Source organism: Zingiber officinale, chromosome 10B, assembly GCF_018446385.1.
Source record: "Zingiber officinale cultivar Zhangliang chromosome 10B, Zo_v1.1, whole genome shotgun sequence".
Classification (NCBI taxonomy): Eukaryota; Viridiplantae; Streptophyta; class Magnoliopsida; order Zingiberales; family Zingiberaceae; genus Zingiber; species Zingiber officinale.
Window position 1 is genome coordinate 32,565,045 of NC_056005.1, and position 27,618 is coordinate 32,592,662.

The window sequence follows — 27,618 nt, forward strand, 5'->3', positions numbered from 1 at the left end:
CGATGCGATGAGGAGGAGTACAAAAACTAGTTTTAAATGACAAGTGGAGTGGAAAAGGCGACCAAGCAAGGCTAGCTTTTGCTTTAGAGAAAAGCTTCTTTAATCTAATCAACTAAAAAGATTTGCTACGAAAGCATTGTCTTCACATGCAATGAGATAATTATGGACCCTGTTTTAACTGTCTCTAGCATGCATCCCTAAATCATGGAGTTTTTTTTATTATTTTTTTTCCTTCTTCTTTTGTTAATTTTTTTGTATGGTCCTGGATATTTCCGTCATGTTGGTTCTCCTGTCGAATCAACTATTTAAACTCGGGATAGACTTTGACGAGGAGAGCTTGATAGAAGGAAAGGGACGAGTCGAGGGAGCACTGGGCACGGAGGAAGGGCAGCAGCATGAAGGCAGCAACAATGGAGGAGTTGACCAGAGGGAAGAAACAAGCATTTCGGCTGCTGTCGCTGCTCAAGGACTTGCTGTCGTCGCCGGAGAACCAGTTGGCGGCGGAGTTGCTGGTCGACGTCGTCGGGTGCTTCACCAGAGCTCTGTCTTATCTGGAGCTGGAGAGGGAGGAGACTACCGATCAGCCGCCGCGGCCTGTTCCAGATGCAGACTTCCGGCCATGCTCCGATGAACGGAGAAGTGATCTGGGACGGAGAGAGAGGAAGCTCCATACTCCTCGAAAAATCAATTGCCAGACAAGGTAGATTTTATTTTATTTTTTTTAATATCATGCTAGTTTTTCTATATATTCAACAAACACCAAAAAAAAAAAAAAAAAAATCATCTTTAGTTTTTACAAAATATTCCGAAAGTAAAGTGCAACCATAAAATTATTACAGTGTAATTTAATGATCACGGATTTAAATATAAAAAACAATCTCTTATAAATTAGGATGTCGACCTTACATCGACTGGAGTTTCATGCACGGAACTTTCTTTTTTAAATTTGTCATTTATTCTTAAATAACTTTTTTTATATATTCATCATTTTCAATGCATCTCTTAATCTACTTTCTTTTTCAAAATAGATCCTTCTTCCTTTGCTGTTACTTTTTGACTATACCAGTGAAGATAGATACCGCATGAAAAAACGATGAATATTTTTGAAGGCAATATGATACTCTAAAAAAATATTGCCCAAAATAGAAGATAAAAAATTGAGAGGGTGTGATTTTTTTTTTATAATCTAAACATTCTCTCTTTGTTTTTTTTCTTTTTCTTATTAGTCTTTGGATCATGAGATATCTCAAAACATCACATTATTGAGATTTAAATTTTTATTTTTACATTTGTTCTGCAATAGGAACCGCGAAGAGAATGTGTCTCATTTATTAGTTTATGAAAAATGTTATTGAATATATATAGGTCCCCATGTGTAAATTAGACCTATTGATTTGATCCATCGTGAATGGGCCCTTAAAGAGAACTCAATAATTGGAGTGACGCATGAAGCACAGACACATGGCAACACTCGGAAGGTAGTCATTTTTTAATATTAAAGATATGAATACTTATTTCATGAAATTTTGTAAGGATCGGTCATAAAAATCACAATTAGAAGTAAACGTCAAAATCGAATTCTGCTGGTAGTCTATGATAATTTTTGAATGTTTTTATTGATCTATGATAATTTTTAGTAATTATTTATTGTAAAGTACATTTCTATATATAAAACTTTTTCTTTCTGTGTTTTTTTTTCAGAGCATATCCTTATTCATGTAGAACAATACTGTCCACCACAATAGAAGATGGTCACATCTGGCGCAAATATGGCCAAAAGGACATATATGGAACAAAACATTCAAGGTAAAAGTTTATATTTTACTTTATTTTATTCTATTAATAAATAAGACTTGTTTTATAAACAGCCAAATGTTATCCAATTAAATAGGATGAAGTATATAGGTTTTATTTTTTTACTGTTTCATTATACTTAAATAAATTTTATTTTATTTTATTATAACTACCAAGTCTTTTATAACTTTCCTCTTAACTGAAATATTTATTAGTATCTAATATATATTCATATAATCTTAAACATCTCTTAGAATTTTCTCTTAATAGAAACAACTTTGATTTTTTTTAATGCAATTATTTCTTATTCTCGTATGTCCATATATCCATCTTAACATCTTCATCTCTGTGATTTTCATATTTTGTTCAATATGATTAGGTCATAACCCAACATTCAACGTCATATAATATAACAGGTCTAACGGCTATTTCGTAAAACTTCCATTTTAAGTTTAGAGATACTTTACAATTACATAAAACACCCAACACTCTCTTCCATTTCAAACATTTTGATTATACTCTCTTTCAATTATTCCATTATTTTATAAAAATATTCTTAAATACTTAAAGTTCTCCGTTCTAGACAATTTATCATCTTCATTTTAACAATTATCTTATTACGTCTAATATTACTAAACTTTTTATATATTTTGGTTTTACTCTACTAAGCCTAAAATCTTTTAATTTTAGTGTTCTCCATCATAATTCTAATTTAGCATTTACTCTTTCACTTGTCTCATTATTAAAACAACATCATCTACAAAAACATACACCATGTCTATGATTAATGTAAAAATATAGAAACTTAAAATTGATCCTTGATATAACTTTATTTTTATTAAAAATACTTCAGTTTTCATTCTGATGGTTACATTTTTATATATTTTATTTAGTTTAATATATGTTATACTAATACGTCTTTTTTATCTATATAATTGCTTGTTTGATCTAATATATATTATTTTTGTTTTGAAGGAGCTACTATAGATGCATCCACAAGCATGACCGAGGCTGTCGGGTCACGAGGCACGTGCAGAAAACTGAGGAGGACGACTCCGTCTTCGCCATCACCTACATAGGGGAGCACACTTGCATCCACAAATCTCGTGACGAGGAGGTGATAAGCAATCACTCCACTGGCAGTTCTTCCACGCTGCAACGTCCACTCTTCACCGACTTGGCACCATTAACGACTGAAGGCAGCAGCCCTGCGTCGCTAATGGCTGATTCTGTTTCACGCCATGGTGGCTCCTTGGGCATGGAGTTTGATTCTGGGGTGTTCAAGCTCGACGATTGGCTTGCACCCACCGAGGATGAGTAATTGGGGAATATAAATATTGAAGGAATGATACTTGGCTTCTTGAATAGTGTGATGTGTTTTAAAATCCGACCAGGGGCTACAAATGACGGCAACTACGTCACTAGCTCCTGGTTTGACTTTCAAAACATTAGTAGTGTAAATTCTGGGAACAAGTAATGGATTGGTTTTTAAAGAGATCATAATTCATTCGTAAGAGATGAATATTCGCATTAGTCACCGGCATCATCTCAGCCTTGTCATTTAGCTTTAATATTTTATATATTTCTTTCATTTGACCATTGAAATTACCTTTAGATTTTTTACCTTAGTAAGCATTCGTTCAAAAGAAAACGAGTATATAAGGTATTTTCATTTTTAATCAACAAAAATGGAAAACATTATTTTCATTTTGTTTTTAATTAAAAAACTTGAAATTGAATAATAAATAAAAAAATTAATTGAAAAGTACAATAAAGAAGGATCCGCTGTGGATTTTTGGATGCCCTTGTATGACAAAATTGATTCTTTGCAACAGAGCTAAAGATAACAAGAGTGCAATAACTAATGTTTCATGATACTATCACAAACTGCAGACGAATTGGAATACGAACAACCAAAATTAGAGTTTCTTAACATATATAATAACGGTGTGTGCTCAAGAAAAATAAATTCTATAAATAAATACAAAATATTCAAAGGCTACGTAATAATTTTTTTATCATGCACCTAGAAAAATCAGTCCACATTGATTGATTTTCATTATATAAGATCGCAAGTTTACTGTGGCATAAAGAAGAAACGCAAGCAGTTGAACAAAGCCTCTTGTGGGTCAGTATTCTTTATAAAAACCCAAGACATTGAGAAAGTTATGGATCCCGAAATTGGACCAAAATTGTTTTAGCCCCGAGACAATTTTATGTTAGTTTAGCTCAAAGTAATTTCAGTTACGAGATCAAAACAATAGGCTGGTTAAACGGGGAGAAATCCCAGAATCATAAACAAAAGAAGAGAAGATAGGTAAAGAAATGCTATACATGTACCCATCAGTAATAAAAGCTGCAATTAGTAATGTTCAATGCAGTTAGTAATGTTCAATGCAGGCATTAATGAATTTTCTGTAAAACACAACTTAGACTTGTTAAGAAACTTAAAACAAACATATCCAAACAAAACTAACCTAACAGTCAACTTACTGAAGCAAAAAAATAAGATCAGGCATTGCAAATAAAACACACTAGTGACACGTGCTCATATAAATCCGAGCGGGATCAATATCTTTAATTCTTTCTATGCAAAGGACAAGCTTGGTCCACAACCTTCACGTTGATGCATGCTCAATCTCATCACTGAAAACCATCAGTACATCATGATGCGAGGCAAAAAAATAAAATGCAGCACATTAAAAAAGCAGCACTCACCTGTAATTTTCATATCTAGCAGCAGTTTGGAGATTAATTCCACATGCATCTATAAAAAAACATTCACACAGTACAAAGTAAACATTAGGATCAAACAACTTCAGAACCCACACAATTCTCAAAATAAAAGTTCCCTGTTTAGAGGATTAGAACAACCTACCTTACAGTCCGATTTAGAGTACAAAGTGACTATCATTAGAAAGAGAACTCAGTAGACATTCTCAGTACTACACATAGCTCAGCCTAATATGGTCGAGATCGCTGGCCGCTGTAATGATGCCTATCGGGTCCGCCACCATCATAATGATTGTCTCTGCGCCTATCTCCTCCACCATAGCCCCCTCTGCCACCACTGCTTGTGCACAAGAAAAAAAAAAGGAATGAACCACAAAACTCAGCTATTTTAACACAAATTTCAGACAATTGCAGCTGAAGATAATCACAGACAATGATATTTGCACAACTATGTAAATTTTGCCAGTACATCAAAATGCATATTATTGACGAGCTATTTAGAAATGACATTCATAATTGTCAAAAGTGTCAAAGTACGTAACATGGGCAGTTATTTGTCATAGAACATGAGATGTTGCTTCCATAAATTCAAAAGACAGTAGCAAATGTTTCAAAAAGAGGCCTAGGTGGCAGCGAGCTGGAATGTTTCGAGTAACATCCACCTCACCTTGGCAGAAACTGGTCCAAATTAACCATATGAAGAGGGTCATACAAAAGGCAGTCTGGTTGGTCCAGGCATATTGGTGGGGAAAAAGTAGCTTTTGGGATTTGGTTCACTTACTAAAGATAACCCTAATTTCAACTACCTCCACCATAAAACCCATCGGCCTTCTCCCATGTTCTAGACTGTCCGCTCGTCCCCTATTCCTTTCACTACAACCCCACTATGACTGAGTTATTCTTCCACTGCATTTCCATGGCATTTCTATGAATCTTTCAAATTGTTCACTGTTACCTAGTTATACATTTATGTTATCCTTTTAAGTCGAGATGCGGGATGCCCATGAAAAATTTTAACTAGAATATTATAAATTTACTTTATATACTAATTATAGAAAAAAATCAACAAAATTAGTTGACTTGTAGATCAATAGAATTAGAAATTGATCTATTGCATCCAGCGATTGAAATTCCATTCCATACTAGATGGCATAAACTGTTTTTACCGTTCCTCCTAGGGAGTGAAACCGTCATCGCAATCGCAGCCATTTCAAGTGTGTCACGCGCGCACATCCCAAAGGCGTCGCTAGATGCTTCTAGCGTTGCAGGAGGCCTCCGGCGTCGCCAGAGGTGTCGCAGGACTCCGGCATCGCCGGAGGCATCACAGGGCAATGTGGGCGCCTACGCATCCCTATTCAAAATTAATATTGAGATTTAAATAATTTAACTCATGTCTAAGTATGATATTTTAAAGAGGCTTTCATAAACCCTAATTAAATTATCACAATAAAATATAAAAAATATATTTAAAAATTTAAAAATAATAATAATTAACATTCTGAAATAGTTTTTACTTTTTAAATTTTATTTAAAAATTTTAAAAAATAAAAAATTTAAACAATTTAGAAAATAATAATAAAAAACTCAAATTTATATTCTGATATTTTTTAAAATTATTTTGTATTTTTTTTTTACTATTTTAATGTTTAATTGATATTCTAATATTTTTTTACTATTTTAAATATATATTACTTAAATTAATAATTAATTAAATGAATAAATAGTTAATTTATATAATTATTATATATAAAATAACATCTTTGTATTAATTTATATAATTATGATTATTTAATCTGGACGTTAGAAAACTATAGAGTTAACATAAATAAAATGTTACAAGAACTAATGTTTCCATCTGATTCATGTCACTTATTAATAATGTATCAATTTTAATTTGAATTATTGATAAATCAATCTTTTTTAAAAAAACTATATTTAATAATTTTTTCTAAAAATATTAAATTGTTCAATAATGGAGAACTGGTATAAAATCAATATACAACTTATTTTTAAATTATACACAATAAATATATTTATCTAATAATTACTATATATAAATAAAATAATACTGAAATCGCATCAGCACAACACGATACAATATCGAAATTGTATCATTCCGGTCTGGGACCGGAACCTCAACATGAGTCGAGATTTTAAACCTTGACTGCATCCTGCCTAACACGGTCTTACAATATTTTGGCCATGCATTGATTATCTTCTATCAAGTTTATTCTAAAAAATGTCTAAGTTAGGTAAGTTGAACCAGTAACCTGGCATGATATATTGATATGGCAAAATAACATGAAAATGATGACAAATGCATATGTGATTGTATGAATAACCAACACTTTTCCAATGACTAACCAGCCCATCAAAGATAACCCAACCATATACCTTTTCTTAGTACAACAGCCATTAAGAGTACAACAGCCATTAAGAGTAGCCACTAAGAAGATTAGTTGTCTTCCTATGATACTGACAGTCAGTCCAGAAAATTAATAAGGCTTCACATAGATGATGACAATATAACAGACACATTGTAAAATATAACTCCATTAAAAAAGCAGTTTAAAGGTTTGGAAATTTCATTCTCAGTAACAGATAGTGCAATATTTACTATAGAACGAGTTATGAAAGGATTCAAGCAACAAATTGGCATATCCTTTTTTCAATTGAATGCTTAACAATATCTTGAGCCAAGGCTAGTAGTAAATCCTAAGAGTAAACTATTTGGGGGTCTTGACAATTTTTCCAGGATAAAAGAATGGCTCCTCTTATACCAAATATATCTTTATAGACGGTTAAACAACATCTGATGATGCAGGAGGATCAATTGATTTTTATTATAATTTTTTGATAATTTTAACCTTTTTAGTATTTAAGGTATTTTTTAAAATATTTTAGATAGTTTTTGGTAATTTATATCTTTTTATATTTTTTTTTTATTTTGAATTCATTTAGAGATTTTTATAATTATAAGTCCGTTCCTTTCTTTTAGAATAATTATAGTCTATATATTAGAATTTCTTTCTTTATTTGGATTTTTAGGTTTGGAGTCTATATAAACATGTGTATATTTGCTTGAGAATCAATTCTCCATATTGAATAAAGATTCATATTTTTGGTAAAACCTAAAAAATGACGAATTTCTCTTTATTTTCTTCGAGTTCTCTTCTTGCCTTCTCCTCAATTCCCCTTTTGGTCTGCAGGACAATCGCTATCCTACTTGACATCAATTGGTATCAGAGCTGACAATCTCCAATTGAGGAAGTCAAACATCAGATCCAATGGAAGGTTCATGGTGGTGCTCGTGGTCATGCTAGACAGGTTCCGGCTGAGGAAACCTCATACCGTGGTCGTAGCAGCCAAAACGTGATTGAAGATTTACAAAGGCAAGTTGCAGATTTAACTTAGCGTGTAGCGGTGGCAACGTGAAATCATAAAGATTGTGAGGTATGTAGTTGAGAGGATCGACATGTAGATCTCGGATTTCGAATTGATATATCCAAATTTTATTGATTGGATCAACAAAGTGGAACGATTCTTCGACTATAAGCAAGTTCCGGATTGGATGAAAATGAAGTTGATTGCCATCCGACTCAAGGGTTTAGCATCGGAATGGTAGGAGCAATTGTGATGCTTATGAAACTGACAAGGCAAAACCAAGATCAAGGGTTGGGAGAAGATAAAGAAAAACATGAAAGATCACTTTCTTCCTTTTGGTTACCCTCAAACTCCATTCGAGGAATTATTAGGTCTTGCTATGGAGAATGATAGTTTCGACGCCCAAGAAGACCTTGACAAAGAGGTATTTTATGATGATGGCCCTGAAACTTTAATCATTCATGAAAGTTTGTTGATTGAGAAAAACATGGAAAATGAGACCGAGATGATTAACAAGTCTGTGTATGATGATGAAAAAATTAACAAAGATATAAACTTTCAAAAAAAGAAATTACTTGTTGACAAAATAGTTGGTTACGAAATAAAGAGGGGAAAAAAAGAGAAAAAAAGGAAAAGGGCAATACTAATACAAGTGGAGCTGATTCTTTAGACGAAAAGAAATCAACTGATAAGTCAAAGAAAAGGAAAAAGAAAAAGAACACAAGAAAGCCACCGCTGTGCCCAAATTAGGCCTTAGAATTTTTTTCCTTTCTTTACAAGATAAGGCTTATAATCCATATATTAGGATTTCTTTCTTTATTTGGGTTTTAAGGTTGGAAGTCTATATAAACACGTGTATAATTGTTTGAGAATTAATCCTCCATATTGAATAAAGATTTCTATTTTTGGTAAAACCTAGAGAATGGTGGATTTCTCTTTGTTTTCTTCGGGTTCTCTTCTTGCCTTCTTCTCAATTCCCCTTTTTCATTAGCCCTGCCCAGCATCAGCTTTGTAGAAGAAAAAAAAAGTGCTTAGATTCTATTAAAAAATAAAACGCACAACATCAAATGGAAACAAACAAGAGGATGAATAACTAGTTCGTAGAATAGTAGGTTATTCATATAACATTTATCATTATGGCACACTAGCTTTTCTAAACGCAATACATAAAAAATGTAATGCCAATAAAAATGGAGCCAAGTTGGTGTTCAAAAATGTGAAAGAAATCAACTAATAATAAGAATGAATATCAAGTCTAGTATTTCAAGCCTTTTAAAGAATTAAAATTAACTTCTTCAAATCAAAAGGAGGGGAAAATCAAACTAAAGCTCAATACCCATGCCCATATGAAGGGGGTGCTTTGGGTGCAGTCTTCTCTGCCATTCCAACATTAATCTTGTATCCTCTCATGTCATAGTCTAAAAAAATGTTTCACAATATATCAATGAATAAAATCATCAGAAGAACAGTCAAGTTCTATAATACAAATTATATAGCTTACTATTATAGAAGCCTCCAGCAGAATGTGCAGCAGCAGGATCTTCATATGAGAGTACAGCATCTCCTTTGTTGTTTCCAGATTCATCTGTATATATCTTTATATTCCAAGGCCACTGATCTTTGTAGCCACGTTTTTGCTTGATCCTGCCAACCTATCAAATGACAAGTACTTCAGAATTCTCAGTTTATATGCTGAACTAGCAAATTTTTTGTCACAATTTTTTTTTTAAAAATGATTTTTTGTCAAACTCACTATTTGGCCAAAAAACTGACAAGGAATGTCAAATTTTATCTACTTGGTGACCTTAAGAAAGAAATGGATCAAACAGCCAATGCCCATTGTATGAAACATTAACCATATGATTGCCTCACTGGATGAAGAATGAAGAATGAATCATGAATGCACCAGATCTTATTTTACTTATGTTGTGAAAGGGCAAAAAAATGGTGGTGGATAGGGAAATGAAACATGCAGATTTCATTTGAAGTCTAAATATGTTGTGAATCAAGGAAACATCAGAAATACAGACAAAAAAAAGATGTATAAATTGAGGTGAAAAAAAAATGAAATCAAAAAGTAATCAAACGCTAATTCTAGGTTCTTGCAAGATGACTAATATAGGCATAGATTGAGGGGTAGCAATCAGAAAATATATCCCTTTTAAGAGAAATTAAGAGTCAATGGCAGTACTTCAATCATAAAAAGGTGCAAAGTTCATGACGCCCATGAATAATCAGCAGCATTTATGAGTTGAAATGTTAACACCTAAAGTATGTAAAATAAGAAACCTATAGTGCTGATTGTTGCTCATATGCAAGTGAATACACAAACAATGGGCAGATAAAAGAACACAAAACAAAGTATAATCTGAATTCTGAATGGATCCCAAGGACTAAACACTTCACGTTAAATATATCTGGACGTCCATCACCTAATAGATAAATGTTAATAAGCTATAGGTATCTGAAATTTCCTCATAAGCAAATCATAGAGTACTCAGCTAATTCATGGATGACATTGTCAACCTATTTCCGGAAAAGATCAACTGATTTAGGCTCATTGTTGATCAAACAACTAAATAGTTCCCAATGCTTTTGCAACCAAAGTGCAATCATCTCTTGCAAAAAGAGTAACTTAATATTGAGGTAACTCCTTAGATTCACATTAGACCAATCTTCCATGTAGTTGATTGCTTTTTATTCTCTTCCTTCAAATAGCCAGATATCAAATTGGCTCAGATGCACAACAAACCATATGGGAAGATGCAAGTCCACATATTTTACACGATGCAAAAATTCTTGAATATAATGCATAGTATGGCTGAACTCATAGAATCAATACATAAGAGATTATGATGCCCAGTGAAGGGCACAATACGCATTAATGTTGCATATAATATATGATGGCTATTCACAGATACCCTAACAAAGGATGACAATTAACAAATAAGAAATTTTTTGAGAGGGGATTGTATCAGAACCAGTGGGTAGAAGGCATTAAAGCATATTTTCTTACTCAGAACAATGTACAAAGAGAGCAGAAAGATTTGCAATTTCTGAGATTGCAAACAAGGCTAATGCCATTCCTCCTTGTCACTAAAGAACAGAAGTAATTATAAACAAAAATTAAACTGCAGAAGGAACATCACAAGATCATTTCCAGGCAAGTTAACGTCTGATATGGAATTGGTTGCATAACCAATTATCAAGCTACTAGTCCGTACATATAACACAACTATATTATAATAAATAAATCCATGGCCTTCAAAAATTAAACTTCCTTCTGAACAATGAATTTACTCAATGCAATTACAACTAAATCAGTTACATGTACTTGCAAATAGACAATGGTGCAGTTAATAACAGTAGAACACTGCTTTTCCATCACTCTAATAATGGATATATGCACGTCTACCAAAGAGAATAATGATACCATCTCAGCTTATAGAATGGTAATTCCCATCATAAATTACAGTTTCATGGATAATGAAAAATATTATATGCTCCTACCTTAATTCCTTAAGCAAATAATCTTGTGAGTAATCTTAACCACATCAAGGCAATTAAACCAAAAGGTCAGCACTTGAATAGTCCTGATTTTCAATCACCAGGTTTAAGTCCAATGCTAGGCTGCTCAGATTTCATTTTACTATGTAAACTATAAATAAATGATCATATGAATATAAGAAATATGAACACATCAATATTTTTTACCATAAACAGACGATCAGTCAGATGTAAATTAACCAATATTAATAAAGCAAATAGGTGATAGCTAGTATATCTGACATAAATAGATGTGCATATCCAATACCTGCCCAATCCCTCCAAAAAGGTCACGTAGCTCATCTGTAGTCACATCAGGAGGCAAGTTTGAGATATAGATCCTTGAGTTATCACAAGATTCTCCACAACTTTCATCACATTGTTTGATCGGACCAGTAGCATCAGTAGGAGCAGCACCATATGCACCACCCCCGTGGCGAGGAGGAGCACCACCACCAGCACGACCACGGTTACCACGGTCACCATATCCGGATGTAGGAGCGCCATAGCTAGATGGTGGAGCACCACGAGCCAAAGAACCTTCATTAGGATATGCATTTGGAGGGGGTGCACCGTACGAAGGAGGGTAGGAATTGGGGCCACCATAACTGCTAGGAGGTGTAACAGAATCAATAGTATAAGCATTATTTGCACCATAAGGATTAGTAGGGTAATTTCCAACAGCACCACCAGGACCACCATAGCCAGCTGAAGGAGGTGGCACAACTTGACCATAACCACCATCCTCCCTCTCTCGACTATTGTCATTAAAAGAACCACCTCTTCCACCATAGTCACCACCTCTTCCCTCCAAATCTGCACTTCTTCCTTCATAATCACTTCGACCACCACGAGCCCCAGAATATCCACCACCTCGACTGTTATAACCGTCACGGCCACCACCTCGACCATCATTATAATTACCACCACCTCTATTGTAACCACTGCCACCATCACCTCCTCTGTTACTGTCACCATAACCACCATCACCTCTGTTACTATCACCATAACCACCACCACGTCCACCACCACCAACGCCACCGCCAGGACACGGAGCTCCACATTTGTTGCATTCCACTCTTCGTGCGAAGTTCAGATTTCCGCAACTGCACCAGGAAGTAAACTTTATTGCACAAAAAAGAGGACAAATAAGGGAATCACAATACAGGAAGATAACTCAACTTCGGAAAGAAAAATAAACTTACCTTGAGTTAGGGCAGCGCCAATCCCCCTCCCGACCAACTCCACCACCACGACCACCACCTCTGTGGCCACCTCCACCTCCCCGGTTTCCACGATCTCCACCTTGATATCCACCTCCATCGTACCCGCCACCTCCACCTATACAAAACGACGAGTCAAAACCCCAAACCCTAGATCTGGAGAATCCTAACACTATCAGGTAGACGAGAAAAAAAAAACGACACCCGAGCCTCGATAAGAGAGTACAACACCTCGATTCCCCTGGCTTCCATTGTATCCGCCGCCACCGCCTCCTCGACCTCGTCCGTAACCGCCGCCGCGAGGAGGCTGCGAAGCGTCATCGGGTCCGCCGGAGCCGTAGGAACCTGACATGAATTCGGGGTTCGGCTTCCCTTGCACAGAGGAAGGAGAGGGGAGATCGAACGAATAGAACGGCGACAAATAGTGATATAAGATTTAGGGTACGCCGCCTCGCACGTTGAGAGAGGTTATCAAGGAGCCCGACGAAGATATTTTCCTTGACTCGGTCACATACAATCGCATCCGGCCTACCGGTGGGAGAAAAAAAAAATAGGTCCACAGAGAGGTCAATCACTTCCCTTTTTGTAAAATTAGAATTTCCAATCTTTTTTATCCGGAGGATCGGTGGTAAATTTTCTTAGACCGAATCGATAAGTTGAACCTACAATGTCAATTAAAAAAAAAATCCAATATTCTCGGTTCCCCATTGCCTTTTTGGGACTGGTAACCGAGTAAGCAACGACCCATACCATTTTTAATTCAGTATCAGACTTAATAATCCCATTATTCTCAAAGGTGGAGTGGCTCCTCACTCAATATTTAGATTTTTTTAATTCACTCCTAATTCACTTATATTTTCCATCATCATAATTTACCTTCTCCATATTAATATTGAAACGAACGAGTTAACAATAATATTGGGAGCAAGCACTTCATCTTTTAGAAACACTTAATCAAAAGAATACATTTTCGATACTCCACCTCCTTCATCTTCTTCGCCTCCTTTTAACTTACAAAAAGCTCCTTCGTCTTCTTCATCTCCTTCGTCTTCTTCGTCTCCTTTTAACTTCCAATAATCTTTTCAAGGTATTAGAGACATTACGTCACCGACAACCATAATTTTTTCTCCAACATCATAAATCACTTAGATAAATCTTGGTATGATTCATAAATGGAACCGTCACATCAGCGGCTCCCCTAGAGCCGGTCTCACGGATATGGAGGGAGGTAAATGCAGGTACACATGTAGAAAGTGCATGGCGAAGACGTTAACCCCAGGCAATGACATCCCGGGGATCGACCCCTAGACCTTTCAGCCACAGAACCATGCACTCCCCATCTGTGCTACGCCCTAGGGACAAATCTTGATATGATTCATGAAACTCATACTTCTAGTCCTCTATCGATTTTCATTGTTCAATCTAATTTCAATCCTCTTCCAACACTTTCTTCCATGAATCAACCCTTTTCTATCAAGTTAGACAAAAATAACTATTTGATGTAGAAGAATTAGCTTATGAATATAGAGATTGCTAATGGCTTAGAGGAGTTTATCGATCGTACTCATCCTTGCCCTTCCAAATTCCTAGATCTCAACATTTTAATTGATAATACTAAGTATACCTCTTGATAATGCTACAATCATATGATAATGAGTTGGATTTATTCATCCTTGATTGAAGGACTCATAACTCAAATAGTTGGCTATTCAACAGCATACGATATTTATCTGTTGGTACCTCAAGATAGTTTTGATGTGATCAAATAAGTTAAGTTAGGTCCTGTTGTATTTAACATTGTGTCTAAGTGTGCAGGAGCTTAGGAGCACAGGAAGTCGAGCAAAAGACGTAGCTAGCAAAAAGGACAGTATGGGAGAGAACCGACGAGCTTGGTGCGTATGAGGGACGAGGTGCTGCGGAAGAGTACGCGGGTGGACAAGAAGGAGATGTACAGCGTTTCCGAGGGACGAGAAGCTAGAGCGGAAGGTTGCTCAAGAAGGCCGCAAGTTGGGTTTGGTGAGCCCTATTCAAGATGACCGAAATCACCCAAGCGAACAAAGTCGGAGCAAAAGACCCGAACTGAGACAAGCAGCACCAGAGCAGAGGGCTCAGATCGAAAAAAGTCAACCCTATTGACTTTTAGGGTCTGGGCACCCGGAACCTCATTTTTATCCACTTCGACGTGGATGTTGACCGTTGCGTCAGGGATAGAATTCTATCCCATTCCAGGCGCCTGGAATGCTTCCAAATGTCCTGACCAAGGCTATAAATACAGCCTTGGTCCAGAAGCTAGAAAACAACAAGAACTACTAAGCAACAGTTGTACACGCTTTCCTCTTTATTTAGCTTCTTCATTTTTGTGCGTAAATTGTTGTAAAGAGGCTTATCCGCTCGAAGGAGAAAGTAGTATGATTCATTTCCTTGGATTAACAACCTCCCCGATTGTAACCAAGTAAAAACTCTGAGCCTCATTTTTTTCTGTTCATTTAATTATTTTATACAAGTGTTCTTTTAAGTCAGAGAAGGGTTCGTCTATTTTAATTGTGTAGGGCTATTCAACCCCCCTTCTAGTCGGCCAACGGTCCTAACAAGTGGTATCAGAGCCAGGACACTTCAAGAGGACTAACTGTCGATCGAAACACCAAATCAATGGCCAGACCAAGCATATACCTACTGAAGTTCGAGAGGGAGTTGCTAGCTGGAAAAAGAGAATGCATGTATTCTTTAAAACTGACTTTGAATTACTTTTAATAATGAACTTCGATTTTGTAGCACCCGAGGGTAAGGAAGAATACCAGTGGACGAAGAAAGAACAGGCTGACTACGTGGTAAACGATAAAGCAAAGTTCCATCTGCTGAGCGTCTTTCTGCCACAAGAAATCAATCGGATCGGCACCTACAACTCAGCAAAGAAGCTTTGGAAGAAGTTCCTTGAGCTACACGAAGGGACGTCTGAAGCCAAGCTCATGAGATGGGACTTACTTCGCAACCAGCTCACCAACCTACGATTTGAAGAAGACGAAACTATCGCACACCTTCACTCGAGGATTAAGGAGCTCATCACCGGACTTTCAAATCTCAGAGAAAAGGTAAGCAACCAAGATTCGCTAAGGTACGCTCTTAATGCATTTCTTAAAAATACAAAATGGGCATCACTAATAGATGCCTTCTATATCTCTAAAGACTTAGAATCTATTATCTTAGAAGAATTATTTTCAACTTTTGAAGTGCATGAATCGAGATATGCAGGTACAAAGGAGCCGAAGCACAACATTGTCTTTAAGGCAACAAGAGACGAACATGAGTCAGAATCCTCTCTCGATGACGATGAAATGGTAATGATGGTAAGACGTTTTAAAAAGTTATTTAAATCAAGAAAAACTAACCATCCACAGAGTAAAAAGAAAAGAACAATCAGATGCTACCACTGCAAAGAAGAATAGTACATTAAGGACAACTGCCCTAAGTTAAGGAACAAGGATAAGGACAAAGGAAAGAAGTCTGTCCAAACGAACAAGTACAAGACTTTAAAGGCGACGTGGGACAAAACATCGTCCAAATCGGAAGTTGAGACTTTCTCCGGACTTGCATTAATGGCAAGTCATCAAGAAGATGGACACGAAGCAAGCTCGTCCGAAATGAGCATCGAGAGCATCAATGAAGGGGGAGCTGCATCAGAAGAAAGCAGCAGTTCAGGGGGAGCTACAGATAACGAGATCGACAAGGTAAGTCAGGTACAATATCTACCTCTCGATAAATTATTTAAATTTGTGAAATTATTAACCAAAGATTATTGCAAACCTAAAAAAGAAATTAAAGTTAATTCTAGCAAAATCTTATCCATTAGAAGATCTTGACAGAATAAAGCTAGAAAATGACAATTTACAACTAAAAATAAATAACTTAAGAAATAATGCATGCACATATAGTACAAGTGTTAGAAAATATAACCTGAACTGGTATTTTAAATATCATAAAGGATAAATTAGAAATATTTTAAAGAAATATGTGCCTAAGAAATTCCTAATTAACCCAATTAGAAGGAACCTTTACTGGGTTCCAAAGTCTTGTCTTAATTAAAAGTTTAATTGAACTTAGGGCTTTTAGAGAATACATTAGACGTTTAATTTTCTTATGAGGCTTTGTCTAGAAAGTGGTTGTTACTCTAATAATCAAGAAGGTCTAATGCCTCGCCACAGCCTGGAAGCCAAATATTGAAATAAAATATTTAATTGACTAACTGATAGAGCATTAAAATTAAAATGAGATAATTCTTTAAATAGTTACTCAAATTTTTTTTACTTGAAAAATTTTCAAATTTTTCTCTACAAATTTGTTTAACTTAGAAAAATTTCTCATTTTTTTAATCTGTTTAACTTAAAATTTTTAAATTATTTTATAAACTTTGCTTTACCAAAATTTATTATATACGTTGCATAAATTTTTTTTTATCTTTAAACTTAGAAAATTTTTCTGCTTGAATTTTTCTTACTTAAACATTTTTTTTTGCAACACTTAAAGTTTCTAAAATTATTGCAAAATTTTTTTTATATCAAAATAATTTTCAGAATTTTTAAAACTTGATAAGTTTTTTCAAAATTATTTGAAAATCATAATTACCCTTAGATTTTTCTTGGTACCCTATTTTTTATGTGATCAAAGGGGGAGAAGAAAAAGATTAAGTCTAGGGGAGGTAGATTGGTAGATTAAAATTTTTTTTTTTTTACTTTAATTGCCTTTATGTTTATGTTAGTTTACCCAAACTTAACTTGGGTTGCTCACTTAAAAAAATGAGAGATTGTTGGTACCCCAAGATAGTTTTGATGTGATTAAACAAGTTAAGTTAGGTCCTGTTGTGTTTAACCTTGTGTCTAAATGTGCAGGAGCTTAGGAGCACGAGAAGTCGAGCAAAAGAGGCAGCTAGTGAAAAGGATGACACGGGAGAGAGCCGACAGGCTTGGTGTGTCTGAGAGACGAGGTGCTACGGAAGAGTACGTGGGCGGACGAGAAGGAGGCGCGCGACGTTTTTAAGAGACGAGAAGCCAGAGCGGAAGGTTGCTAGAGAAGGCCAGAAGTTGGGTTCGGGTGAGCCCTATTCTGGATGGCCGAAATCACTCTTCAGGTCCTTAGAATGCTTCCAGGCGCTCTGCCCAAGGCTATAAATATAGCCTTGGTCCAGAAGCTAGAAAACAACAAGAACTACTGAGCAACACTTGTACACGCTTTCCTTTTTGTTTAGCTTCTTCATTTTTGTGCGTAAATTGTTATAAAGAGGTTTCTCCGCCTAAAGGAGAAAGTAGTGGAATTCATTTCCTTGGATTAACAACCTCCCTGGTTGTAACTGTAGGTCCCTTTGGAGGCCGGCAAGAGGGGAGGGGTGAATTGCCCTACAAAATAAAACTAAAAACCCTTCTCGGATATTCAACTAACTTAAAAGAACTTGTAATTAAAAAAGCAGAGACTAATTAAAATAGAAAAATAAACACAGAGGAATTACTTGGTTTGCAATCAGAGGATTGCTAATCCAAGGCAAAGAAGGCGCACTAATTGATTCTCCTCTGGGCGGAGTAGCCTCTTACAGCGTTGAAAGTACAGAAGGAAATAACACAAATGAAAGCACTGAATTACAAGTAGTTACATTTAATGTGCAGATCAGTACTTTATTTATAGTACTGGTCCGGGCGCTGAAGTGGGCGGGGATAAACTTTATCCCCAACGGTGAAAATCGCGATTCGGTCAAAATCATGCTCGGCGCCAAAGCATTCGGGCGCCGGACACCGGCGCCTGAATGGTTCGGCGCCCGAGCAAAAAGTCAATCATGTTGACTTTTGTCCGGATGACTTCTCCGTTAAGTCCCGCCTCGGTCCGGTTCTTTCGCTCCGGCTCCCTTAGCTTGGGTGATCTCGGCCTTGAATAGGGCTCACCCAACCCATGTTCCGCCTTCTCCTCGAGCGACCTTCCTTCCTTTCGTCCCTCGAGCGCCGCGCTCTTCTCGTCCACCGGTGTACTCTTCCGCGGACACCTCGTCCCTCAGACGCACCGAGCCCGTCGGCTCTCTCCCGTGCCGTCCTTCTCGCTAGCCGCGTCTTCCGCTCGACTTCCTGTGTTCCTAAGCTCCTGCACACTTAGACACAAGGGTTAAACAAACGCAGGACCTAACTTAGCTTGTTTGATCACATCAAAACACCTTGGGGTTCCAACAATCTCCCCCTTTTTGATGTGAGCAACCCAAGTTAAGTTAGGGTAACCATATGCAATAAAAACAATTTATATTAAAATAAGTCCAAATATTTTTCAATTGAAAAATTATAGTACCTCCCCCTAGACTTAACATACTTCTCCCCCTTTGATCACATAAAAATTGGGGTTATAAACAAGTCTAAGGTAAATTCAGACAAGAACTTTTGAGTGTAAAATATTTAGTAAAGACACTCTTCAGAATTTTTCGTTTGAAAAAAAATATTTTTCAGATAAGAACAGTCATAAGTGTAAAAAAAATTTAAGTTTAAAACTTATCTCAGCATTCCCAAAAAAAAATTTTCTAAATTTTTTTTTTTTAAATGATAAGGCAAAAAAAAATCTATGTTAACTTTACAAAAAATTTCTAAGTCAATTTTCATGAAAATTTCTAAGATAATAAAGAATTTCTAAGTTAAGTTAGAAAGTTTTTAAATATTTTCTAACACAAATTGAATAACTCTTTTAAAGCATTAAGTAATTTAAATTAATGTTTTTTCAGTTAGTCAATTAAACTTTTCATTTCGATAGTTGGCTTCCAGGTCGTGGCGAGGCACTAGGCCTTCTTGGTTATTGGAGCAACAACCACTTCCTTAGACAAAGCCTCATAAAGAAATTAGTTGTTTAATTTTTTTGCTGAAAATGCTAAGTCTGACTTTAATTTTAAGTTAAACAGGTTTTTGGAATCCAGTAAAGGTTCCTACCTACAGGATTAATCAAGTATTTCCTGGGTATATAGATTTTTGATATATTTCTAATTTGACTTTGATGGAATCTATAATACCAATTTAAATTTCTAAAAGTAGGAATATTTGAACCATTAGATTTTTTCAATCTTTCTATTTCTTCTTTTAGTTTTTCATTTTCAATTTTCAATTTTTCAAAATCCTCTATAAGACATGATTTTGCCAAAATTCTCTTTGTTTCTAAAATTTCATTTTCTAATTTGGCATTTTTATTTTCTAATTTATACATGGATTTAGTCATAGCTTTGATACCAGAGTAAAGCTGATCAGGGGGTAAGAGGCATACCTCACTTACCATGTCGGACTTGAAGCCTGAATCTCCCCCTGCTTCACTGCTTTCATCCGAGGTCGCTCCCCCTTCATCGATGCTAGGTTCTGATATACTTTGTCTATCGTAGCTTGTCATTAGTGCTATTCCGGCATATTCTTGAGCTTCTGATTCGGATGAAGAAGTGTCGTCCCAAGTTGCTTTTAGGTTGTGTTTCTTGGGAGACTTCCTTTTGGCCTTTTTGAGTTCTGGGCAGTCTTCTCTTAGGTGTCCCTCCTTCTGACACTGGTAGCACCGCACCTTTCTTCCACCTTTTTGATTCCTTTTATTCTGCATTTTAAATTTATTAGATCTAAAAAACTTTTTAAAATTTCTTACCATGTATGCTTCTTGATCATCTTCGGAGTCTGACTCGAGTTCATCCTTCTGGGTTGCGTTCAACGCCATAGTCTGGGTTGTATCCTTTGACGTTCCTGCATACCTGGTTTCATGCAATTCTAGAGTAGAAAACAACTCTTCTAAAGTGCTTACCTCCAGGTCTTTTGAGATGTAGTAGGCGTCGACGATTGATGTCCATTCTGGAGTTCTTGGAAACGCGTTGAGCGCGTAGCGTATAGTGTCCCGGTTTGTTACCGTTTCACCGAGGTTTTTGAGACCAGTAACTAGTTCTTTTACCTTTGCGTGTAAACCAGCTACTTTCTCACCTTTCTCCAGACGGATGTTCATCAGTTTGTTGCGGAGGATGTCCCTTCTAGCGAGCTTTGCTTCGGACGTGCCTTCGTGGAGTTCCAAGAACTTCTCCCAAAGTTCTTTAGCAGATAAATAGTTTCCAATGCGGTTGACCTCTTGAGGCGGTAACACGCTCAGCAGGTGATGTTCCGCACGGCTGTTTGCTACCGACTCATTCTGCTCCTTCTTTGTCCAATCGCTCTCTTCTTTTTCTTTTCCATCTTTATCTATTGGAGCTACAAAACCGTAGTTCATAATAAATCGAATTTCAAAATCTGTTTTTAGGAATACCTCCATACGACGCTTCCAGTCTGCGAAGTTTCCCTCGAATTTTGGTGGAACGATGCTTGGTCCGGCCATCTTGTTGCTTCGATCGGCGGTTAGTCCTCCTGAAGCGCCTGGCTCTGATACCACTTGTAGGTCCCTTTGGAGGCCGGCAAGAGGGGAGGGGTGAATTGCCCTACAAAATAAAACCAAAAACCCTTCTCGGATATTCAACTAACTTAAAAGAACTTGTAATTAAAAAAGCAGAGACTAATTAAAACAGAAAAATAGACACAGAGGAATTACTTGGTTTGCAATCATAGGATTGCTAATCCAAGGCAAAGAAGGCGCACTAATTGATTCTCCTCTGGGCGGAGTAGCCTCTTACAGCGTTGAAAGCACAGAAGGAAATAACACAAATGAAAGCACTGAATTACAAGTAGTTACATTTAATGTGCAGATCAGTACTTTATTTATAGTACTGGTCCGGGCGCCTGAAAGTGGTTCCGGGCGCCCCCGGGGGGATAAACTTTATCCCCCAACGGTCAGATTGCGAAAATCGCGATTCTGGTCAAAATCATGCTCCGGGCGCCCGGAAGCATTCCGGGCGCCCCGGACAGCTCCGGGCGCCCCGGAGCAAAAGTCAACTACGGTTGACTTTTTGTCCGGGATGACTTCTCCGTTAAGTCCCAGTCTCGGTCCGGGTCTGTTCGCTCCGGCTCCGCTAGCTTGGGTGATCTCGGCCTTCCGGAATAGGGCTCACCCGAACCCATGTTCCGGCCTTCTCCTCGAGCAGCCTTCCTTCCCGGTTTCTCGTCCCTCGAGCGTCGCGCACGCTCTTCTCGTCCACCGGTGTACTCTTCCGCGGACACCTCGTCCCTTAGACGCACTGAGCCCGTCGGCTCTCTCCCGTGTCGTCCTTCTCGCTAGCCGTGTCTTCCGCTCGACTTCCTGTGTTCCTAAGCTCCTGCACACTTAGACACAAGGGTTAAACAAACGCAGGACCTAACTTAGCTTGTTTGATCACATCAAAACACATTGGGGTTCCAATAGTAACCAAGTAAAAACTCTGAGCCTGATCATTTTTTTTATTCATTTAATTGTTTTATGCAAGTGTTCTTTTAAGTCCGAGAAGGGTTCACCTCTTTTAATTGTGCAGGGCTATTCAACCCCCTTCTAACCGGCCAACGGTCTTAACATTATCTAGCTCTCGATCAAATTTACTTTGCCTCGTTATTGCTCATGTGGAAGAACTAAGAAGTATGTTGCAGAATCTGAAAAAAGACGATCCCTCAGCAATGGAATACATTTAGAAATTAAAAGATATTTCCAACACACTTGCTTCTATTAGAGAATTTGTTTCTTATGATGATCATTTGTTGTATCTTTTGGCTGGCCTTGGGAAGAATTACAATGCTTTTGTGACTTCTATATACAAAATAGTGGTGACTATCCCTCTATTGAAAAAGTGCATAGCTTATTGTTGAGCTACAAATATAAATTAAAAAGACAAGAATATGCAAATCAATTAAGCTCTTTAAAACTAATATAGCTCATTTGTCCATGGCCAAAAATCACTCTCTGCCAAGATAGTATCAATTTTCTACACCAACAACCTTTCCAAACACTCCTCAACTAAGACAATATCAAAATGGTCTTCCTGGCTAGCCTCCAACTATATAATTTTACAACTAGTGAAAACCTCCACAGAATTAAGATTACTCAGGTTTCAAAATCACTTTGCCAAATTTGTCTTAAACTCAGACACACTGCAAATATTTACTATCATAGATAAAATCTTTATTATCAACCAATGCTTCCTCAACCAAAGACTTTCAATAATTTTTTTACCATTGATATGGCTTTGTCTGCCACTAGCCATGTTGTGTCTAGTTTCATTGCTATAGCTGATATAATGGGTGATCCTAATTGGTATATGGATTCAAGAGTAGCTCACCACTTTACCCCTAATTTGAATATATTGGATTCTGCCACTCCTTTTAGTGGTGTTGAGCGTGTGATGGTTTGTGATGGTAAGAACATTTTAATTTCACATATTAGCAATTCAATTTTACCTACTTATTCTAAATCTATCAAGTTATCCAATATTTTTCATACTCTTGTCATGTCTAAAATCTCATTAGTGTTTCTCGTTAGTGTTTTGATAACAAAGCTTGTGTTGAATTTGATTCCATATTTTTCTTGGTCAAAGATCAAGTCACACGCAAAGTCATTCTCCAAGAATCCTTGATGGTGGTATTTACTAAGTCCGCCCTCCCTCACTGCCTTCTGCTTAATCTTCTACATCATCTTTAAGTCTTTTTCAAGTTCATCTTGTTGTTTCCTCCAATCTGAATCTCTAGCACAAGCATCTTGGGCATCCATCTTTTGAAGTTGTTAATTGAGGTTTAAAGTCTTATAAAGTTTGTAAACTAGTATATTTCTCTTGTTTTTTGTAATTCTTGTCAATTGACTAAGACCCATAAACTCCCATTTGCTTTATCAAACTCTCAACATTAAATATCCAATCAAAAAACAAAAGTAAATATCCAAACAGATCAATAACCATCTAAATGTATAGTACTACAATATCTGAACATTTAAAAACACAATACAACACCTCCTAGTAGAGAAAATCCAATCTAAAACTAGCTAGTAGTAATCAATCCCACAGAAATCTTAATACGATAGATTATTAATAAAACAAAAAATAAATTAATACATAATTATGAATAACATATTAAATTTAATAATACAAAATTAATTTACGTACCTGAATGCTAGTTTGGATATCTGATGATGGTATTGTATAAAATAGATATCAAAGTTCCTGAAAAGATATAATGCAACGTCAGAGATAGTTTTATTAGTGAACAAAAAAAACAACAAAGTGTAACGTCAAGACACCTATGGTAATCTACTGATCAGGGGGTTATTAGGGTCCTGAGGGTTATTAAGGTCCTGAGTCTCCTGAGAGGAAAAACGACATGACGTTGCACTCATCTGAGCCAAGAAGGCCTGCATATCCCACCCAATTTGGCAAGATCCAATCAGGCTTGCCACTTCGCTTGAAATTCTCTCTCCATGTTCAAGAGTCAGGTCTTCAAATCTATGTTTTCTTACTCTAAGGCATCTACTCTAGCAGATGATCCGGATGGGCTAGATGATGTGCTAGGACGACCCCTGGCCCTAGGAGCCATCTCCTGATCATATACAACTCTTACCTGGGGCCCAAGATCGTAGAGGGTGGAGGTCTTTTTCCTTCCACCTACTACATGATGTGCGTAGATTATATACACTTTTATGCATGTTTGGACGTACATCTACTTGTATTTCATTAGCATAATTTATGTTTATTGCACCATATTTCATTATAATGTCATACTTCCATTATATTTTGTTCAAAGATCTACTCTTTGCTTGTTTTGATTGATAGGAGGTGATTTGGAGCAAAAACAGAGTTTAAATGAAGTCTAGAGCTTCCAGAGTGACACGAGCATACAAAAATAAGTTTTCTTCATGTTCTGGCCATGTGGCACCCACACGGCCGTGTCAAGGCCGTGTGGGGGGTGTGTCAAGGTTGTGTGAATGTCACACGGTCGTGTGAAGGTCGTGTAAGAATTTCAGCACTATGGACCAAAAGTAAAATGGTCATAACTTTGTGCTCGGTTGGAGTTTTGGGCTGTTTTTTATACCAATTTGTAGATAACTTCAAGATCTACAACTTTGATGAAGACTTAAACTAGAGAAAACCCCATATTGATGGTGTAAAAGACGTTGAAATTAGACATATCCATGCATAGCCATGAAAGGGGTGTGCAAGGGCCATGCAAGGGGTGTGCAAGGGTCATGCAAGGGGGTGTGAGCTCCACACGGCCATGTGAGACACACAACCATGCAATGTTTCTAGAGGAGAAGAATGACATGGCCGTGTGAATCCACACGGTCGTGTAACCTTGACAGAGCTGGAGGCAGTGCAGGTCGTGTAGATCTACACGGCCGTGCAGGAGTACCAGAGCAGGAGGTAGTGCAGGCAGTGTAGATCTACACGTCCGTGCAAGGGGGCAGTGGAAGAGCATGCCACGGCCGTGTAGCATCACACGGCCGTGTCACCCTGGTAGAGAGGAGAGTAGGCAGGCCGTGTGAGCTTCACACGGCCGTGTCTCGGGGTCGTGTGGCGCCTAAACCCCTCCTCTATATAAAGCCCTCTTCAAGATTTGAAAGGGGATCTTCTCATCTTTGGGAGAGAGCAAGATTTGGGCGATTCTTCTCCATCTTGGAGGGATTTTGCAGTGATTCAAGGGGAGATCTTCAAGGCATCGATTCCGGAATCGAGGATTGGATCCGAAGATGTTCTTCATCGTAGATAAGCTTTCTTTCTCTCTTTTCTTGGATTTAGGATCAAGAATGTTTGTAATCTTCTTCTCTTCGGATTTCTTATCTCATTTTATGGAGTAGATCTCTTGTTTTAGGATGGAGGGAGTATTTGTAATAGAGATTTGATGTAAAACTCTTGTGGATTTACCAATTTCCTATTTCTATGATTTTGCCCTATTTGTATCCATTTGATCTTGTGTGGATTGTTGTGTTTGGAGCTAATTACCATGCTTGGTTGAATGTTTGAATATCTTATGGATCTTGTAGAGATTGTTTCTCATTCGATTTTCCGAGGGATGTTCGTGACAGGAACAAGCCCGTGTAAGGATGTTTGAGGGGTAATCTTGAAGGGGAAATTAGGTTATTCAAGAGGATAGGATAGATTGCATGTATTAATCTTTATATCTTAATTAGGTTGAGAAGTGATGAATTCTTATGTTAATTATCCGAGGGACGCACGTGACAGGCAAACCCGTGTAAGGACAACATAGGGTTCATTCCTAATTGATCACATTTAGATATATTTCAGTTCTAGGCTGGTTGTCCATTGCAAGAGAGAACCGGCAACCTTCTACAAATGACGGACAACTGAGGAATAAGATTTGGTAGATCATTTACATTGAATATCCTTACAAAGAAATCAAAGCTCCTAGAATATCCCTTTATCATTGCCCTTATTCTTGTTTCTTATTCTTTTGTTTCTATGTGTTACTTTTCATAGTTACACTTTGCCTTTGTGAATCAATTGATTAGTTGTTTAGCTAACTCACGTTGAGACAACCTTAGTGGTTATTTCAGTCCGTGTGGATACGATATCTTTTATTATTACTTATGACATTTCCGTACACTTACGGAACGTCAACACTACATCATAATAAATTTCATTTATCTAGTTAGTAGATAAAGTCCGCTCCTCACCTCTCTCTAAATTAGGCTGAGATGCCTGTGCAACCCTAGAAGTAATTTATTCCTATTTACATTAAAAAAATATTTTTATCAAATATTTATTAAAATGATAGGTCATCATTATTAATAGTTAAATATATTCAAGTGTATATTCTTACGTTTAATGCCGATGATCGACCTTATATAAAGTTGTCATCTTTTGACTTGTGTGTCTTGGTAAATATCTCCTAACAAGTAGAGGTCACTATAGCTCTTCTTCCTGAATATTAAAGAATGTAAATATTTCATTTATAATCCAAGTACAAAATTCTTATAGAATTTTTTAATTATAAACTCACCAAGTCTAAGGCATGCTCGACGATCGATCAGGATCCAATGGTATGCTTTATCGTGCCGATACTAGGGCCAGCTAATTCACTCTTTCTATTGGCTCGAGCTGTCATTGCATTTTCCTGCCATCTGTCTGTAGCCCAGATGGCTCACCATGCATCCCAAATGTCCTCAGGTACATACGATGTTTTATTGCTTTTTGTCTTGCTTTATATAGCATGTCTTTGTAGAGTTTAACACAAGCTACATTCCAAGTGGCATAAAATTTTGCCTCGTGCCTTGTCTCCCAAGTATATCTATTTTGTAATAATTTGTTCACAAATTTTATAAAAAAAACATAAAAAATAATGATAGTTAAAATTACTTACCAAAAACTCATCGTAATAAAATTACTTCATTTCTTGGTCTACTCGCTTCCAGGTAGTACCAGCAGGGCTAAATCGCTCTTTAAATTTTGATGTGATGTAGACAGCTACTCTATGACCATCTAAGGTAAAATTGTAATTACTAAATAAAAATATTAGAAATATTTTAATACAAATAGATGCAGTTAATAATACTAATAACACCAATACTTACCAACCCCCAATGATCCACGGAACAATTTGACCACCAGGGTCAGACATGTTTATATATGAACAATTACAATATAACACATATACTTCCACACTAGGTTTAATCATAAAAATAATAATGACTAATAGAGTAAGACTAGTTATATAACAAAGATTATGTAGATCTAAAATAGAAATTTACCTTAACATTAATGAATAATAGAGTATAAGTAGTGAGATATTAGAATTTTAATCATTAACATTTTGTAGGCCCTCCTCACTAGACTCTGTTAGTTCAATAAGTTCCTCACTGTTGGACATCTCTCCATTATCTATCTCCTCATAAGATACATTAACATCTACAAGTAATTGAGATATTGATTGAATCTGAGAATCTACCGAATGTATCTCCACTATATCATTTTGAAATGCATCATGGTTTTGGGTTACGATAGAGTTCGACATTTCTATGGTAGAGCGAGGCTTTGTTCGACAAACTGCTAACCATTCACTAGGTCTTCTCCTCT

The 27,618-nt window shown here is 36.7% G+C and overlaps 2 protein-coding genes across 4 annotated transcripts; one reads left to right on the forward strand and one right to left on the reverse strand.

The window, feature by feature from the left end:
- The first annotated feature begins 378 nt into the window (after positions 1-378).
- LOC122029666 (probable WRKY transcription factor 70) lies at positions 379-3,299 on the forward strand. Its single transcript, XM_042588752.1, has 3 exons — positions 379-700; positions 1,702-1,806; positions 2,770-3,299. Exons 1-3 carry the CDS (start codon positions 396-398, stop codon positions 3,113-3,115), a joined length of 756 nt encoding a protein of 251 aa, XP_042444686.1. The 5' UTR covers positions 379-395; the 3' UTR covers positions 3,116-3,299.
- An 864-nt stretch (positions 3,300-4,163) lies between these two features.
- LOC122029434 (transcription initiation factor TFIID subunit 15b-like) lies at positions 4,164-13,198 on the reverse strand. 3 transcript variants are annotated; one of them, XM_042588416.1, is made up of 8 exons: positions 12,912-13,198; positions 12,663-12,798; positions 11,726-12,563; positions 9,413-9,563; positions 9,248-9,329; positions 4,673-4,867; positions 4,513-4,561; positions 4,164-4,440 (listed from the first exon to the last, which is right to left on the reverse strand). In XM_042588416.1, exons 1-6 carry the CDS (start codon positions 13,030-13,032, stop codon positions 4,756-4,758), a joined length of 1,440 nt encoding a protein of 479 aa, XP_042444350.1. In that variant the 5' UTR covers positions 13,033-13,198; the 3' UTR covers positions 4,164-4,440; positions 4,513-4,561; positions 4,673-4,755. The 3 variants fall into 3 exon arrangements, with proteins under 3 accessions (XP_042444350.1, XP_042444352.1, XP_042444351.1); XM_042588418.1 differs by having other exon boundaries at positions 4,673-4,864; positions 12,912-13,196; XM_042588417.1 differs by lacking the exons at positions 4,164-4,440; positions 4,513-4,561 and having other exon boundaries at positions 4,565-4,867.
- Positions 13,199-27,618: the final 14,420 nt, after the last annotated feature.